Genomic DNA, 15313 nt, shown 5'->3' with positions numbered 1-15313 from the left:
GTAAAAAAAAATAAAAAATGGACCAAATAAAAATGGGATGAGGCTGACTAATTATATGATCCAAAGTAACAAGCGTAACTGAAACTGGTCTAAAACTGAGACCAAATTTCAAAATAGCAGACAAAATGAAGGCGACTTCCGCGCCTGGCGACGTAAAAGAAGGGAACAAATTTTACCGAGTAAATGCAAGGCAAAAGGTCACGAGGTCGGAATTCAGCTGAGAGCCTGTTTACGTTCCTCTATAGGTGCTGACTGTTTTGCTAGCAACAGCTTCCCTCTTCCAAGTTGTGAACGTCACTCGAGTTCTTTGCAATCGAGCGAAAACGAGGTGATGGTTTGTGTTTGTTTTTTGCGGCTAGCTGGTGATGCTACACGAGCAATGAAATGAAAAACTCGCAGTGCGGCGACTGGAGGGAAAAAAAAAAGAAAAAGTCCGTTGGGAATGAAGCCGCGATAAATGTGAGCAAAAAGTAAAAGTGGGAGAGGCGAGTATGAGAGGAGAACGTTCATAAATCATCAGAGCTCCGCTGAGATTCGCCAACATGGCCGAACGGCGCAGCAACGCGGGTGCAGCACGCTGTGGGCTTTGCTTACGTCTTGTTTGACTTTTGGCTTGTTTGACTTTGGAGGTGTTGCAACTTTGAGGCGTTTAAGTTTTTGAGGTGTTGGAATTTTGAGGCATCCGATTTTTTTTTCTGGGGGGGTCGTTTGACTTTGGAGGCATTTGACGACCTTTGGGGTGTTTGAACTTTGAGGTGTTTACATTTTTAAGCTGTTGAAAATTTGCGACATTTGACTTTCAGGTCATTTGACTTTGACTTTTGCGATGTCTGACTTTTGGGGCGATTGACTTTTGGGGGTTTTGGCTTTTGTGGTGTTTGAATTTTGGAGCCATTTGACTTTTGTGGCAATTGGCCTTTAGAGCGTTTGACGTGTTTGAATTTTGAGGCTTGACTTTTGGACTGTTTGACTTTCGGGATGTTTGAATTTGGGGAATTTGATATTTGGTGCATTTGACTTTTGAGCAAGTGGATCTTTTTTTTAGGTGTTTGACTTCTGAAGCATTTGATTTTTGATGCGTCCTAACTTTTGGGCAATTCAAATAATGGATGTGATGTTTGGCCAACGGACCGGCGACCATTGTGTGATTTGCGTAGTGTATGAAAATCTTTCATTCCTGAAAGTTGGAATTCAGAATGTGAACGTAACGCGAATTGTAGGTGAAATGTGCACTTTTCCCCTCAACCGTTTGATGCGGCTGCAGCTTGACTGACGCGACGCCCACCTTCCCACTTCCACTTCTTCACGAGGACGAGAAAGGAAATTGACAATTTGCGGCGACTGGACGGAATCGTCGCAATCACGCCGGCGAGCGAACGCGACGATCGTGACGTGACGCGCAACGAAATACTCAAAGGCAACGGATGTTGGAAAGTGTCACTTCAAAACGAGACTGCGGCGCTATAATAAGGCTGAGCAATAAGAACACAATCAAAATAAATCCAATTCTAATTCTCGTCTATTATCTGGCTTAGCACAAGCCAATAAGAAAAAAAAAGCAGAAAAAGCTTCAGTCAGGGTTGACGCTTGGAAGTGAGACTCTAAATTTAGCTCCTCAATCTGGTTTCTTTTTGCCCCCCTCGCTCATCTTGCAACCTCTGCACCGCTTGCGCCCTTCTCGCTTCCTTCCTTTTCTCATTCCCAACCGATTGTCAGATTTTTCAGCTGCAGCATGTGGCTGGAATTTGTCACTTAAAAACATCCAAACGGACATTAGCCGTCACTTTTTGTTTTTGTACGACATACAGTATTTTTCTCTTACGATAACGTAAAAGCTAAGTCGTAACTTCTGCTTTTTGCTGATTGGTTCTTTCCGCTTGTCCGTTTGATTTGGTTTGCCCCGCCTCAGAAACGCGCTCGATGACGACCGCGTCCGGACTCGCTCGCTGGTCACGACGACGAGTCTTTGCTTTCCGGGCTAGCAATTTTCTGGTCAACATCTGGACAGTTTTCTGTTCTGACGCACTCATTTGACTTGAAATGGAGTGTCGCCAAGAAAGTTATTGATGACTGATTTTGAGCAGTGAAGCGCGCGGTGCATTGCAACGCTCGCATCGGATCCGATCAATTTTGCTTTCACCTCCAACCAATCTCCATTTTCGCCCAAACAGTTCTGTGGATTTTGCAATTAATTGGTTCGCTTCATTAGCTCGCTGCAGTCCGCGTTTGCGTATGGGCGACTCCTCATCTTCTTCAAAGACAAAAGCAATCGCACGACGTTGATTTAAATCACTTTGATCCAAACAAAGGAGGTCAGCGACGCCCGCCCAGCGCGTGTGTGCGCGTGTGCGCGCGTGTGTACAAAAGTGCAGCAAGTCAGCACAAAACCAAAGCGGACTTCAAACGGCATCATGACAACAACAACAACATGACAGATGCAAAGACGAGGAATGCGACACAGCAGCGGCCTCAACCAGGTTGCCGACAGAAGAAAAAAAAAAAAGCTGCGAGCAAGCGATAAAGGCAAATTCTTTCGTTTCACGGCGCATCCTTCAAATGATCGTTTGTCAAACTTTTGACAAACGATCATCAATCTCAGGCAATTTCGCGCCATTCGTCCGTCGAGGATCCCGGATTCATATTTGGACAAATTCCCTGGAAGGAGAAATGGCTGCTTCAAAGCAAAATGACTTCTCCTTCGGACTATTTTGTTTTTTGTTTTTTAAATGCGTCTTGCTGTGTTTGACATGTCCACCCCAATTTCATGTTAAATCGCTGAAACTGGTGTCTTTCTTTCTTTCTTTTTTTTTCTCTTAACTTTGCAAGAGGTCCAACAAAGTTTAAAACAGTTGCTTCGAATCAAAATGGCCGACTTCCTGTTAAATTTATTGCATGGGTCTTGTGCGTTTTAAACATGATGCTCATCATTTCATGATGATTGGTGAGACTGTTTTTTTGCTCATCTGAGTGTAAAAAATCTATTTAAACCAAAATGGTTGACTCCTACAACGGCGTATTTGAGCTATGTATATATATATATATATATATATATATATATATATATATATATTTTAAAGAGGATGGGATCAATATGCCGAGAAAAAAAAGTCGTTTCTAAAATGACAAATTATCGAGGAAAAAAAACTGAGTTTTTTTTCCTCGATAATTTACCACTTTAGAAAGTGTCAAATTTGCGAGTTTAGAAAGTCGCGAATTTGCCACTTTCAGACTTCAAACTTTTTTTCCCTCACTAATTTGCCACTTCATAAACTTGCTAATTTGCCGCTTTCTAAACTCGCAAGTTTATTCTTTTAACTTAACTTGCAAGCTTTTTTTTTTTTGATAATTTACCATAATTTTAGTGGCAAATTTGCCACTTTGTAAACTCGCAAAGTGGCGAATTTGCCCCTCTCAAACTTCAAACTTTCAAACTTACAAATTTACGAGTTCTTTTTCTCACTAATTTGCCACTTCATAAACTCGCAAATTTGCCACTTTATAAACTTGCAAATTTGCTACTTAAGAAAATAGCAAATTTGCCACTTTATAAACTCGCAAATTTGCAACTTTAGAAAGTCGCAAATTTTCCACTTTGTAAACTTTTTTTTTTTTTTTTTTTTGGGTAATTTGCCACATCAGAAAGTGGCAAATTTGCAACTTTTTTTCTTGGCATATTGCCCCCACCCTCTAAAAAAAAAAAATCTCTCTATATATTTATACATGGCCCTAATATGCTGTCGTAGACTCCCTGTTGAATTTAGGTCAGGGGTCCTTGAGATTTAGTTTGTTTGTTTGTTGTTATGTTGGACAAGTCTACCAAATTTCAACTTTGACTGAATTAGTTTTCCGTGCCGATTGGTCATGGAAGTAGTCGTCGTACAAACTCACCACGGACGCAGAGGCCGAAGCGACAGAGTTCGTCACAGAAGGTGTCGGGGCTGCGCAGCATCTGGCCGGCCGCCGCCGCCGCCGCCGCCGCCGTTTTCCCGCCCTCTCTCCTCTTCTTCCTCGTCACCATCTTCATGGCGCGCTCCACTTTGTCCATCCTGACTCAGCCCAAAACACGCCGCAACTTCCACTCCTCCCTCCCCCCCTTTCGTTATCTTCCAGGAGGAACTTTCTCGTCCTCGTCAGCACGCCGCCTTCCCAGCCGGCTTCCTTCCTTCCTTCCTTCCTTCCTTCCTTCCTCGTCGTGGGAGCTCGCCGAGTGGAATGAGGAGAGACGCTTAGACTCGAGCTTTTTGGAGGGTTTGATGATGGGAGATGCTTCACATCTCTTCCCCTCCTCCCTATCTGTGCGTGCGTGTACCTCCACCCCCGCATCCTCAACTCTCAGCATTCCCGCATAAAAAAAAAAAAAAAAAAAAAGTCAAGTCATGTTGTTTCGAGCGTGCTTGTAAATGGGAGTGGTGACAAAATGTGGAAAATGTCTCCTGGAGTTCCTGGCGACTCCTAGATTGATTGATTTGTTTGTTTTGCCTCCCTTTTAGTACGTCTACAAAAATGTTTTGAGAAGCCCCGCCTTAAAAACTAAACACAAACAGGAAGTATGCCATTTTGGTCCGAAGAGGCCATTTTTGGCTCAGTTGGCCTTGGTGAGCTGAACCACATTTAAAAAAAAAAATAAAGACATAAAATTCAGCCCCTGAAGGCAGTTTCCGGGAGCAACATAGAATTTGGTAGACATGAGACCCACAAAGAAATCTCACCAAACCCACATTATTCTCATACAGAAACTTGCTATCCGTGTCATTTTGGTTGTGGATACAGGGACCACACTAATCCATTATTTATACAGGGAAAAATAAATAAATAAATAATGGGAGCTAATGAGTTTTAAAAAAAAGATTCACTTAACAACACGAAATTTGGTATACAAAAGATTTCAAAGAAATGATCTGCCATTTGGTTTGAAGTGGCCATTTTAAGATTTGAACTCAAACAAACCACTTATCATTTGGTAGACATATCTTTCATGAGTGGAGCCACCAAAAAAGTGTGACGTACCTGGCAAGATACAGGAAGTGAGCAATTTTGTCTGAAATTATAATGGTTGGACTATTTTCAGTTGTCCTTCAAAGACAAAGCGGATGACGCAACAAAGATGAAAATTTGCAGCGTGGTCGATCCCGTCATTATTTCAAGTCTCGCGTCTGCTTGAGCTCACTTGACGGCAAAACAAAAGTGAACGCCAGGATGACGGACAGGCGAGGCGGGACGCCGTCATTGCCGTTGAAAGCACACACAAAAAAGAAAAAAGAAAAAAAGAAAGCTTTTGTTTGTGTCCTCCAACTGTTCAGTTTAGCTTCCATTCAAGTGACTGGTTGCTGTCATGAAAACGTTTCTGTTGCTTGGGGCTCCAGAGATGACCGATTACTCAAAGATTTGGACACAAGCGCATGTCGAAACACGGCAGCCGCTGTCACCTTTCCATCACAAACATACAATTGTTTGCTGGGAAAAAACATTTGTCGGGAATCCTCGGCGGCACGTGACCAATCTCTATGCAGAGGCAGGTTAGAACAAATGCTGGTAATCTCGCAGGTGAGTGCGGTGTGGCGGATCTGCGGTAGAAAGAGCCGAGTCGCTGTGGGAGTGATATTACAACGCGCAATTCCTCAATAGGCGACTGAATCGATTTTGAACCATTTCTTTTTGATGGAAAATTTTCAACAAAACGTCTTACTTAGGGTTAGGGTCCAAACTGGAAACGCCCTGCAATTTTTGTTCAAATTTTTAAACAAAGCTGTCAATTCGTTATATGTTTAAAAAAAAAAAAATTTATTTTGACGCTACTATTTTCTCTTTTAGTGTAAATGAATATTGGCTTGAAATATCGGATATCGGGCTCCTTGATTGGGATCGGCCTTAAAAAATAAATAAATAAATAGTATCAGTCTATCACAAGCACAAACGCCTTCGAAATGTGACCCAGGCACGCACACGCACACAATATGCATGTTTGAAGCATGTGTTGCCATGGTAACAGAGCAAATGACGGACTGCGTTGGTGGCGTACCGGCACAAGTTAAATGGGTCACATACACGCACACACATTTAGCTTTTTCTTGAGCTTGCATAGCCGTTTGTGTCTCTTTGTAACGTGGCCTGAGGACGCTGCCGACATGCGAGCGGCTTTCTATTAGCCACATGCTGCTCGTTCATCAACACAGTGAGCCAAAGGTGTGTCGGAGGAGAATGTTTGTTGCACAACAGCCATCGTGTGACGCCTCGCAGTGGGGAAAGCAGCTGTGACAGCTAACAGGAGGGACTTCCTCATTTGTTTGTCTTTTGTTCTTTGTGTTTTTTGCTACTGATGCTCGGAGGCTGCACGTCCCAAACAAGAGGATTTATTGAAAGTGAAGCGCGCGATGACATGCGCTAAGCCTGCGGCGCCCTCTAGTGGACGTTTGCGTGAACTCGCACGAGATGACTCACCCGCACAAGAAGACTCACTTGTTAGTCCACTAAATGAATGGATGAGTTGTTGGAGGTAGATGAGTGCAAGACAATCCAGCATTAAAGCAAACAAGATAAAAGTCAACTTGATGACTGACTGAGCAAGAACCAAGCAAGCAGCCAACCAACAAAACTGTCTGATAACCAACCAAGTGACTGACGGAATAATTAACCAACTAACCAATTGTCTGAACAACCAAATGACCCACTAATTAACTGAGTCACGGAATGGCTTTCTAACTAAATTAACTGACTGATGACCAACCAAAAACACAATTAACTGACTAACTAATCAATTAACGATCTATCTACCCAACTAACCAACTGTCTGACGTATTAACCAACCATGTGACCAGACCAACACACCAACTACCTAACTAACTTAGTCGGTTGATCGGTAAGCAGTTGGTCAGTTCAATTAGTTGTTTGTTCACACGTTCAGTTATTCACTCAGTTAGTTCATCAATCTGTCTATCAGTTAGTACCTTACACATTTAGTTAGTCAGTCTCACTTTGTTAGATCGTTAGGTAAGCGTTTACTCACTCACTCACTCACTCACAAGTTTGTGACTTCTTCTGTTTGGTTTGTCGGTCAGTCAGTCAGTTACTTAGTTGGTTAATCAGTCACACATTGTTATTTTCATGTTTGTCAGACTTTCAGAGAGCGAGTTGAGTCAGGTAAACAGGTTAGTTAGTTAGTTAGTTATGAATATTTATAAATATTTTTGGGACACCTTGTACTACTTGACGTCTGGAACCTCTTTTTCTTTTCTTTTTTTATGTCTTTCACGACAGTCACAAAAAAATGACAAGGCAGAAAAATATGTCCCAAGCAAAAAGTAGTGAGGGGATTTTTTTTTACATTTATTTTTTTTAATTGCATGCGTAGCAGGAACACGCTGACAAATCTGCACAAAGCCACTAAAGGACGTTACTAATCGAACCCCAACAGCAAGCAAGAAAATGATCGATTAGAACATCTTGGCCTTCCAAATAAATGCTTTGTGCGTGCGCGTGTTGTTTGGCTCGAGGCACGAAGCCAGTACAGATGCTAACGCAGAGCGACTGGCCGCCATCTTGTTCTGCTTTACTTGGTTCACACTAACACACGCAGACGCGCGCACGCACGCATACACAAAATTCCAGACGATGACGTGAATATCCATTGACAGAAAAAGACCAAAACGTCTTCTCATTCCTGCCTTCGTCTTTCTAGAAAATATCATTGCATCATGATGTCATATTTGTGCAATAATATTAAGAGTAAAAGTTCAGATCAGTTGCATTATTATTACTAGTGCTCATTTTTAACGATGAAAATGAAGAAGTGTTACGTCACAAGTCCAAATGGCCGTCTTACTATGTGAAAGGAAGCTGTCCGCTCATTAAAAAGCATTTGATTTGTGAAGATTATAAAATTGAAAATGTGATGAAATCTGCCTGCTTTGTACGCTGTAGTCACAAGAAAAAGCAAAACAACACATCGTTTGTTTTCACCGCGTGAAGGAAGCGTTTACATGATGTCGCAACATCAGAAGTGTTCGCAATTCTGATGGGGAAATTGGTCAACGGCAGATTTATGTCATCACTCACTCTACATACGTCACTCACACATACCCGAGTCAAGCGGCTCTCACCTTTCTTTGTTTGCTGCTCACCTGCTCGCTGTCAGACTTCTTTCAATACAATTGACATTGTAGATAAACATTTCATCTTCGCCTTTGTAAATACCTTAGAACAAAAGCAAAAAAAATATGCAGATTCTTAGTAAAACACAATCTTGAGCAATAGCGGTGCTAAATATTTACCAAGGTGCGTTAGCGCACTCTCGTGGATGAAAACAATAACGTTTTACAATGCAGTAAATCACACAAACAACGTGAAACGTAGCCACATTATTGATTTTGACATATTTGATTCACTCCAATTAGAATTAAAAAAAAAAATTGAGTCCAATGATGATTCGCTTAACCGTGTTTTCTCCTCTTGGGTGAGTGACATTTTTAAGAAGGTCAGATTGCAAATTTGATTGGAATGAAATTTCTGCAACAACTGCCCGTCAGTCACTTGACTTTAACGAGCAAAGTCACACACGCACACGCACAGAATTGAAACGAGCGATGGCGAAAGAAACTGTTGACAGCGTCGCGCTAAAGAGGAACAAACGGCTCCGGTTTCATGATGATGCTAATTGCTCCCCCCCAGCGGGACTCCGTCCGTGATGTAACGCGCGGAAATGCGCACACGCTCACAAACGCACCTTCACGCTCTTTTACTTCCATTTGTTTGCCGCTAATTAGTGTGTCAATTGGACTTTGATTGGATTATTGCGGCTTTCTCGGCGTCGCACCGCAGGCGCAACCACGACAACAAACATGGATTATTATTCTCGGGCACTCTACTGAAACACTCTCACACTAGAATGAAAATGCTCTCATACATAGTAGCGAAGCACTCTCACATGCAATTGAAACAATCTCACAAAATGTTTTCACAACAATACTAAACACTCTCATACTCATGTCTGAAATGATCTCACAAAGGTATTGAAATGCTCTCACATGAGTATTGAGGCTCTCAGTCTCTACTGAAACACTCTTGATGAAATGCTCTCATGCACATTCCTGCATTTAAATACTCCCACTACTGGATGCTCTCACGCGCTACGATTTTGAAACTGTACGATTCTCTCCAATGATGTCACAGCAGCTTTTAGTAGATAACGCAAAACATCGAGTCTTTCATTTCCTAAATCCATTTCTAAATCGTTGCTCTCCGATTCTGTTGCCGATGAGGTTTCGTATACGCAAGTGAGTGCAGACGGCGAGTGTAGCATCTCATTGACGAGAGCGCTACAAGTCATTCATCACGCCTGAAGAGGCGTGCGTGTGCGTGCGTTTGTATTTACTGCGGCTGCCGGAGTGCAAATCGTGTCGGAGCAGCCGGCGGAATATTCCATTGCGCTCTCGCATGAGTACACAAATGGCAAGGAACACACAGAATGCGCGCACGCACATCTGCGTCCATGTCAACAAACACAAACGGCGAAGACGCCGAAGAACGCACGAGACTTGTTTGGATTTGACAACATTTTGTGTTGTCCCGTAGGAAATCGCGTCAGGTGGAGCAACTCAACGAAACCTTCACAGCAATCAGTCGCGTTCATGGAGCCAGCGTCAATAATTTTGCAACTCCAGGCCAACGTGTGCATCATCAATGTGCTGACGTTGGAAGACCAACAACACTGACACTTGAATTGAATTGAATTGAATTGTCCCTTTGGTGTGCTTGTGATTGTGGATGTTGTTGGTCTCTGTGTGCCCTGCGATTGGCTGGCAACCAGTTCAGGGTGTCCCCCACCTACTGCCCAAAGCCGGCTGGGATAGGCTCCAGCACCCCGTGAGCCTTGTGAGGAATAAGCGGCTAAGAAAATGGATGGATGGACAAACTTTTGCTTGGAAAACAAAATTGAGCCAATGCCAGCCAATTGCAAGTCCCTTAATTTGAAGCAACCATTTTTTGTGTTTTGTTGGGTCAGATTTGAACCCATAACCCCCCCCCCCCCCCCTCCCCCCTCTGCACGAGTGTCAAGCGCCCTTCCGCCGCGTTGGCCCCATGAAATAAACGCCCCAACCCAAATTTCATCCCGGCGCTCGTAAATCTGCCGCCTGCCTAATCTGAGTTGGGGGCCGCAAAAACCCGTTGAGTGGAGGAGGAGGAGATTTAGTGGCATCCCACTCACTCGCTCCAACTTCAACGGGGAAAAGCAATCAGCTCGCCACGGCAACTTTGACACACCACCATACCCACGCACACACACACGCGGATGTGCGCATGCGCGTGCGGTGAAATGAAAAAGAGGAGTTTGTTGTTTCCGCCGCATGACGCCTGGTCAGATCCAATTACGAGTGAAGCTGCGTTCTCCCACCGCTAACTCACGGCTACATGCCTTCGTCACGCATCATGCACACGCACGCGCACGCGCACGCCTACGCGAGTTGCGGCACGCCCTGTTTGTATTGCTGCATTGGAGGTCGGCCGGAAGTCGCATCTGAAAGCGTTCGAGGCCAAAGTACACAATCAAAATGGCGGATAGTGATAAATTGTTCTTTATTTTGGTTCTGAAAACTCATTTTGACCTCCAGCAAACTTACCTTCTCCGAATTTTGCTTCATTTATTGTTTTGATCTTATTTCATAATCATTCCATACAGTTAGTTGAGCGTATAATTTCATGGCGGGAGATGGCGGCGTACTGTCACGTACGTTGCGTTACGTCAAGTTCTGTCCAATATTTATGAATGAAGAAAGCTATCTTGTTTTATACTCGAGTAAATTGTGTTTCGCCACTCACGGTTTGTGTTCCCGAAGGAGTCGCTTGTGCATCGCAAGTGGAATTTCCCAGTTCAAGGGGGCGTTCCCGTACACACTTCCTGGTTTGAACTGGAAAGTCCCACAATCCTCCAATGCTTTTTTTTTTTTTTTTTTTGCTTTATTGAACAACGTGCACAATCAGTAATATACATCCAAATCAAAGTAAAAGTACAGGAGTGCAAATTTATACAATAACAATTATACAACAAAAAGGCACGTTAATAACAGCATACTATTATAGAGGTACCCAAAAAAAGAAAGAGAAAAGAAAGAAAAAGAGAAAAAAAATCCCTATTTGAATCAGGTTAGAGGTCTGCAAAGACATTAAACTCTGAATATGCACTCAGCAAAGCTTTTGCACCTTTCATTTTCATCAACTCACAATCCTCGAATGCAGCATATGCGTTGCTGCTCCGCTTGCGTGAAAGTTTCCCAACAATCTTTATTGTTGTGGCATCTTAAAAACAAAATTGATTCAAGTTTTAACATGGCCGTCAAATCTGGATGCTCATTTCTGTCTGTAGCATTTGGCATTATATGCTAGCATGAAGCTAGCACACTTTGGTTAGCTGCGGCTCCAGAAACACGTGACAGGTTTGGTTTTCTTTTTTTCTTTTTTCATTTCGTTTTTATTGAAGATTGTTCACTCCTCAAATCTGGAAATTCTTGTCGCATCTTAAATGAAACATTTTCGGGGGGGGGGTTAATCACTCAAAATATACGTCAGTCTCGACTGATGCTGAGTGCCAAATTTTGTCGAGCTACTCAACTCCCAGTAGGCAAGCCATTGAGAAATACAAGAAAAGTTTGGGACAAAACAAAAATTTGTTAAGTATTGCATTCTCTTGAAAAAAAAATATCCCATTTTTCTGTCTATTTTTTTAGGGATTTTTTTGGTAATTTTTTTCATTTTTCTGTTTATCTGACAATTTTTGTAATTTTTTTTTCATTTTTCTGTTTATCTGACAGTTTTTGTAATTTTTTTTCATTTTTCTGTTTATCTAACTTTTTTTTTTTCTGTTTTACTATTTTTTTCTGTCCAAAAAAAAAATTCTGAAAAACAGGGCCTCCACTGTACCGCTCCCGTTCACTTGAACACAACAGTCATTTGTGGAACGCGCGCGCGCACAATTAGCGATGAGGGCTAATCCTTGCGAAAAATCCGTGTGACGGTTACAAGATGTCCTGTCGTGATTTGGTCTCATCCTCGTGCAACTGCTGAAAACGACGACAATGGAATTGTGCCGTGTTTCCTCATCACTGCTTTTTCCTCTCCTTGCACTTCACACCAGCGACATTATTGTTAGCGCCCTGAAATTATCCCATCGTCGCCGCTGCCGCTGTCGCCGCCGTCGTCGTCTCGGCGCTGATTGAAGGCCTCGGGGACACGCGCGCTTCCTGACGCGCACGCACACATAACGGAGCCACATGGCAATGAAATGTTGGGATCAAACGCTTACATGGCTTGTGCAAGTGCACACATGCACAAATGGCGTCCAGGTCACGCGCTTTGGTATTTACTGCTTGTTAAAAAATAGCGAGCACCCCGGCACAATAGTTATACAGTTTCAACAGTAGTTTGCTCGCAAGATGAGAGTAACAAGATGGCCGCCTTGTGACTTCAACGGCTTGCACTGGCTCGTATGGGCTATCGGCTATCCAGTCATATATATAAAGGCTTCAGCCCCTGGTGCTAGCTGGCTAGCTAAACAGCTAGCTAGCTAGCTAGCTAGCTCCCTTGGTGCTCGTTTACCTGTTAGCTAGCGCAACCAGGGAAATAATTAGAGATAAGGCCTAAATGGCTCCACAAATTCCAATAAATTTGCTCACTTAAATAGCAGAACACTTTGGATTTTAGCGTTTCGCCATATTTCTAGTTAGTTTTGCTTATTTTTATAATCATAACCTGTGATTTCACTAAGTCAACTTTTTGAAGCTATTTTTCTTTCATTCCTTTTTCCAAAAAGTCCTCATTTTGTGACTGATTTTTTTTTTCTTTTTTCTCCTTCCTTTGACCACATTGCGCATCCCAGCTCAAAACAAGCTTTTCACACGCCGATTCCGACAGCGGCGGCGACTGGCAAGCGGGCGGGGGAGGTCGATGGCTGCCTTGCTGAAGGGCAGCCAAGGGAACTTCATTAAAGCGAGTCGCCATTTTCATGATCAACATGATAATGACTTGCAGAGTTTTTTTTTTTTTCTCTCTCTCTCTCTCTCTTTCATCGTGTCTGGCAGTCAGCTATTAAAAAGCAGCTCGGTCCAGTTTATGGGCAATTCAGGCGGCCATAAGGCAGTAATCAGCGGATGGCAGCACGGCTGGCCAGTGAGCACAAAAAAAAGAAGAAAAAACCCCAAAACAAAACGCGCACGCTGATGTTGTGTGTTGGGGAACGGGAAGAAAAAAATAATAATATGCTGAACAGCATCCCGCAGACCAAAATATGACTTTTGGATTTCGAGGGGCTCCAAACTGCTCCGAGCGCTTCATTTCATCACGGGCATAAAAATTGAGTGGCGAATGTGTTACGATGTTGTACATGGAGGCAGTCCAAGCAAACAAACAACACTTATCTTATGCACACACAAAAAAAAAACATTGAAAAGGTCTGTAATGTGTTCTTTAATAAGAGCACTTCATATTGTATTATATAAAGAACAAAGAAAAGAATTCATAGAGGTGCAACAATTAATAACTGCTTATTGAATTAATCTATAATTATTTTTTGTTTGTTTACCTAATTACTTCATTTAAGAGAATTTCAGCTTCTCGGTAGTAAATATTCTCCAATTTTGTGTCGTTCTTCATTAAATTGGAATGATTATCTTTGCAATGAATGAATATTGAAGATTTGCTTTGAAAAACAATGATCAAAATGTTTGTCAAACCAGTACCTGAATTATAATTCATTTGTGTTTATGCCTTTTCTGCAATATCAATTTGAAATAAGGTCTGGATGTTGTATCAAAGGATGGAAATTAAACTGTTTTATTGGTCTGATTTATCAATTAATTGACAAAACAACTGACCAATTCACTAAGATAATTAGGGATACAACTATTAATTTAATAATAAATTTTCCATTATTTTTTCAATTAATTGATTGATTAGATTTAAAAAAAAAAAAAAAAAAAAAAAGTTCTCCTTATTTTCATTCCTTAATATCATGACCTTATTTCTAATTGACAGTGCGGGAAATGCACAACAACAGAAATCGATTCTGACTCAGTTACCGGTTTGTTCCATTAAATGTCAGAAAATCATCCAAAAAGTTTTTCAAAGTAAAGGCAAATGTTTGCAAATATCTTATTGTTGAACACAAATACGTTCAAGTTTATCAAACACTCACCTTGTTGGTGCTTGCGGGGAGGTTAACAACAACGTTAGCAAAAAAAAAAAAAAAAAACAACTTAGCATTCTTAGCAATCTTTCACTTCTGCTATTATGAGATGCCACACAAACAACAAAACACAACTGTACGGTGCCAAAAATATCACACTGAAGAGACGTGTAGGGTTAGGGACGTGTAACCCGTGTGACAAGTTCATTAAAAAAAAAAAAAAGCCATAAGATATCAATCCGCAGATTCGACATGCTCCTTTGAGCTGCCGATGCTAACGAATATGCTTTCTTTCCATCCCTCTAATGGAAACATACTCGCCACGACCAACATGGCTGCCACCGTGACGCACGTTTTATCCTGCTCGAGTCTACTAAATGTATGTTTGAGACAAGAATGCGCCACAGCCTCATGTGGCCAGTTTTGGAACAAACTGACTTTTACTTTCCTAACGACCTTTTGAGGGGAGCGCAGCGGACGCCATTTTCTGTCCTTTGAATCCGAAAACCAAACACAACAAATGACAACATCGTGACATGAGGCGGCCATCTTACTGTTCAACTTTGACCCTTGCGAGGAGGACACAGTTCAAAGTGCAGTAGCCATACCTGGCCAGTGGGGGGCATATGAAAGACAACAGCGGAACTGAATCACAACAAACTTCAACTTCATGTATTTATTCATTTATTTTCATTTTGAAGCACAATGGGCTGTTCAGCCGCTCGAGACAAAAACGCGTTCAAAGCTACCAACAAATTTCTCTTGAAAGAAGCTAGCTAACGTCAAATTCCACACGTGAAAGGGATTCAAACCAAGAACCTCCCAAGTGTGAAGCAGACCGCCGACAACCCACGCATGCGCAAGTTGCGTGACGGCAAACGTGGAGGAGCGCACGCACGGTTGCGCGCGCACTCCAAACGCACGCGCTCGGCGAACATGTGCGTGCGCACACTTGCGGCATGCGGAAAAGTCGCGTGTACGCACGCGCACGCAAAACGTAGTCAAGCCGCTTCCTACCGTCCTCGTGCAGCCGCTGCAGGCAGAAGATGAGGTTCCTCCGCCACGCCGGCATGATGATGATGATGATGATGATGATGATGATGATGGCGGAGGAGGAAGATGAGGTCCTGTCCGCAAAGGTTG

General features: G+C 42.5%; 1 protein-coding gene across 17 annotated transcripts in view; it reads right to left on the bottom strand.

Moving 5' to 3' along the window:
• grip2b (glutamate receptor interacting protein 2b) overlaps window positions 1-15313 on the bottom strand; it is a 52399-nt gene extending 37086 nt beyond the window's left edge. For 3 of the 17 annotated variants that reach the window (XM_077528524.1, XM_077528522.1, XM_077528526.1), the window contains exon 1: window positions 3889-4229. In XM_077528524.1, the coding sequence (XP_077384650.1) occupies window positions 3889-4045 (157 nt within the window). In that variant the 5' untranslated portion in view covers window positions 4046-4229. Of the gene's footprint in view, window positions 1-3888; window positions 4231-8096; window positions 8191-10613; window positions 10631-10812; window positions 10863-14179; window positions 14409-15187 lie in introns of those variants that run through there. The other 14 variants (XM_077528541.1, XM_077528545.1, XM_077528529.1 and 11 more) reach the window with 12 other exon arrangements.

Source organism: Festucalex cinctus, chromosome 8, assembly GCF_051991245.1.
Source record: "Festucalex cinctus isolate MCC-2025b chromosome 8, RoL_Fcin_1.0, whole genome shotgun sequence".
Classification (NCBI taxonomy): domain Eukaryota; kingdom Metazoa; phylum Chordata; class Actinopteri; order Syngnathiformes; family Syngnathidae; genus Festucalex; species Festucalex cinctus.
The sequence above is the reverse complement of the archived record's forward strand: the minus strand, read 5'-3'. Positions and strand labels throughout refer to the sequence as shown.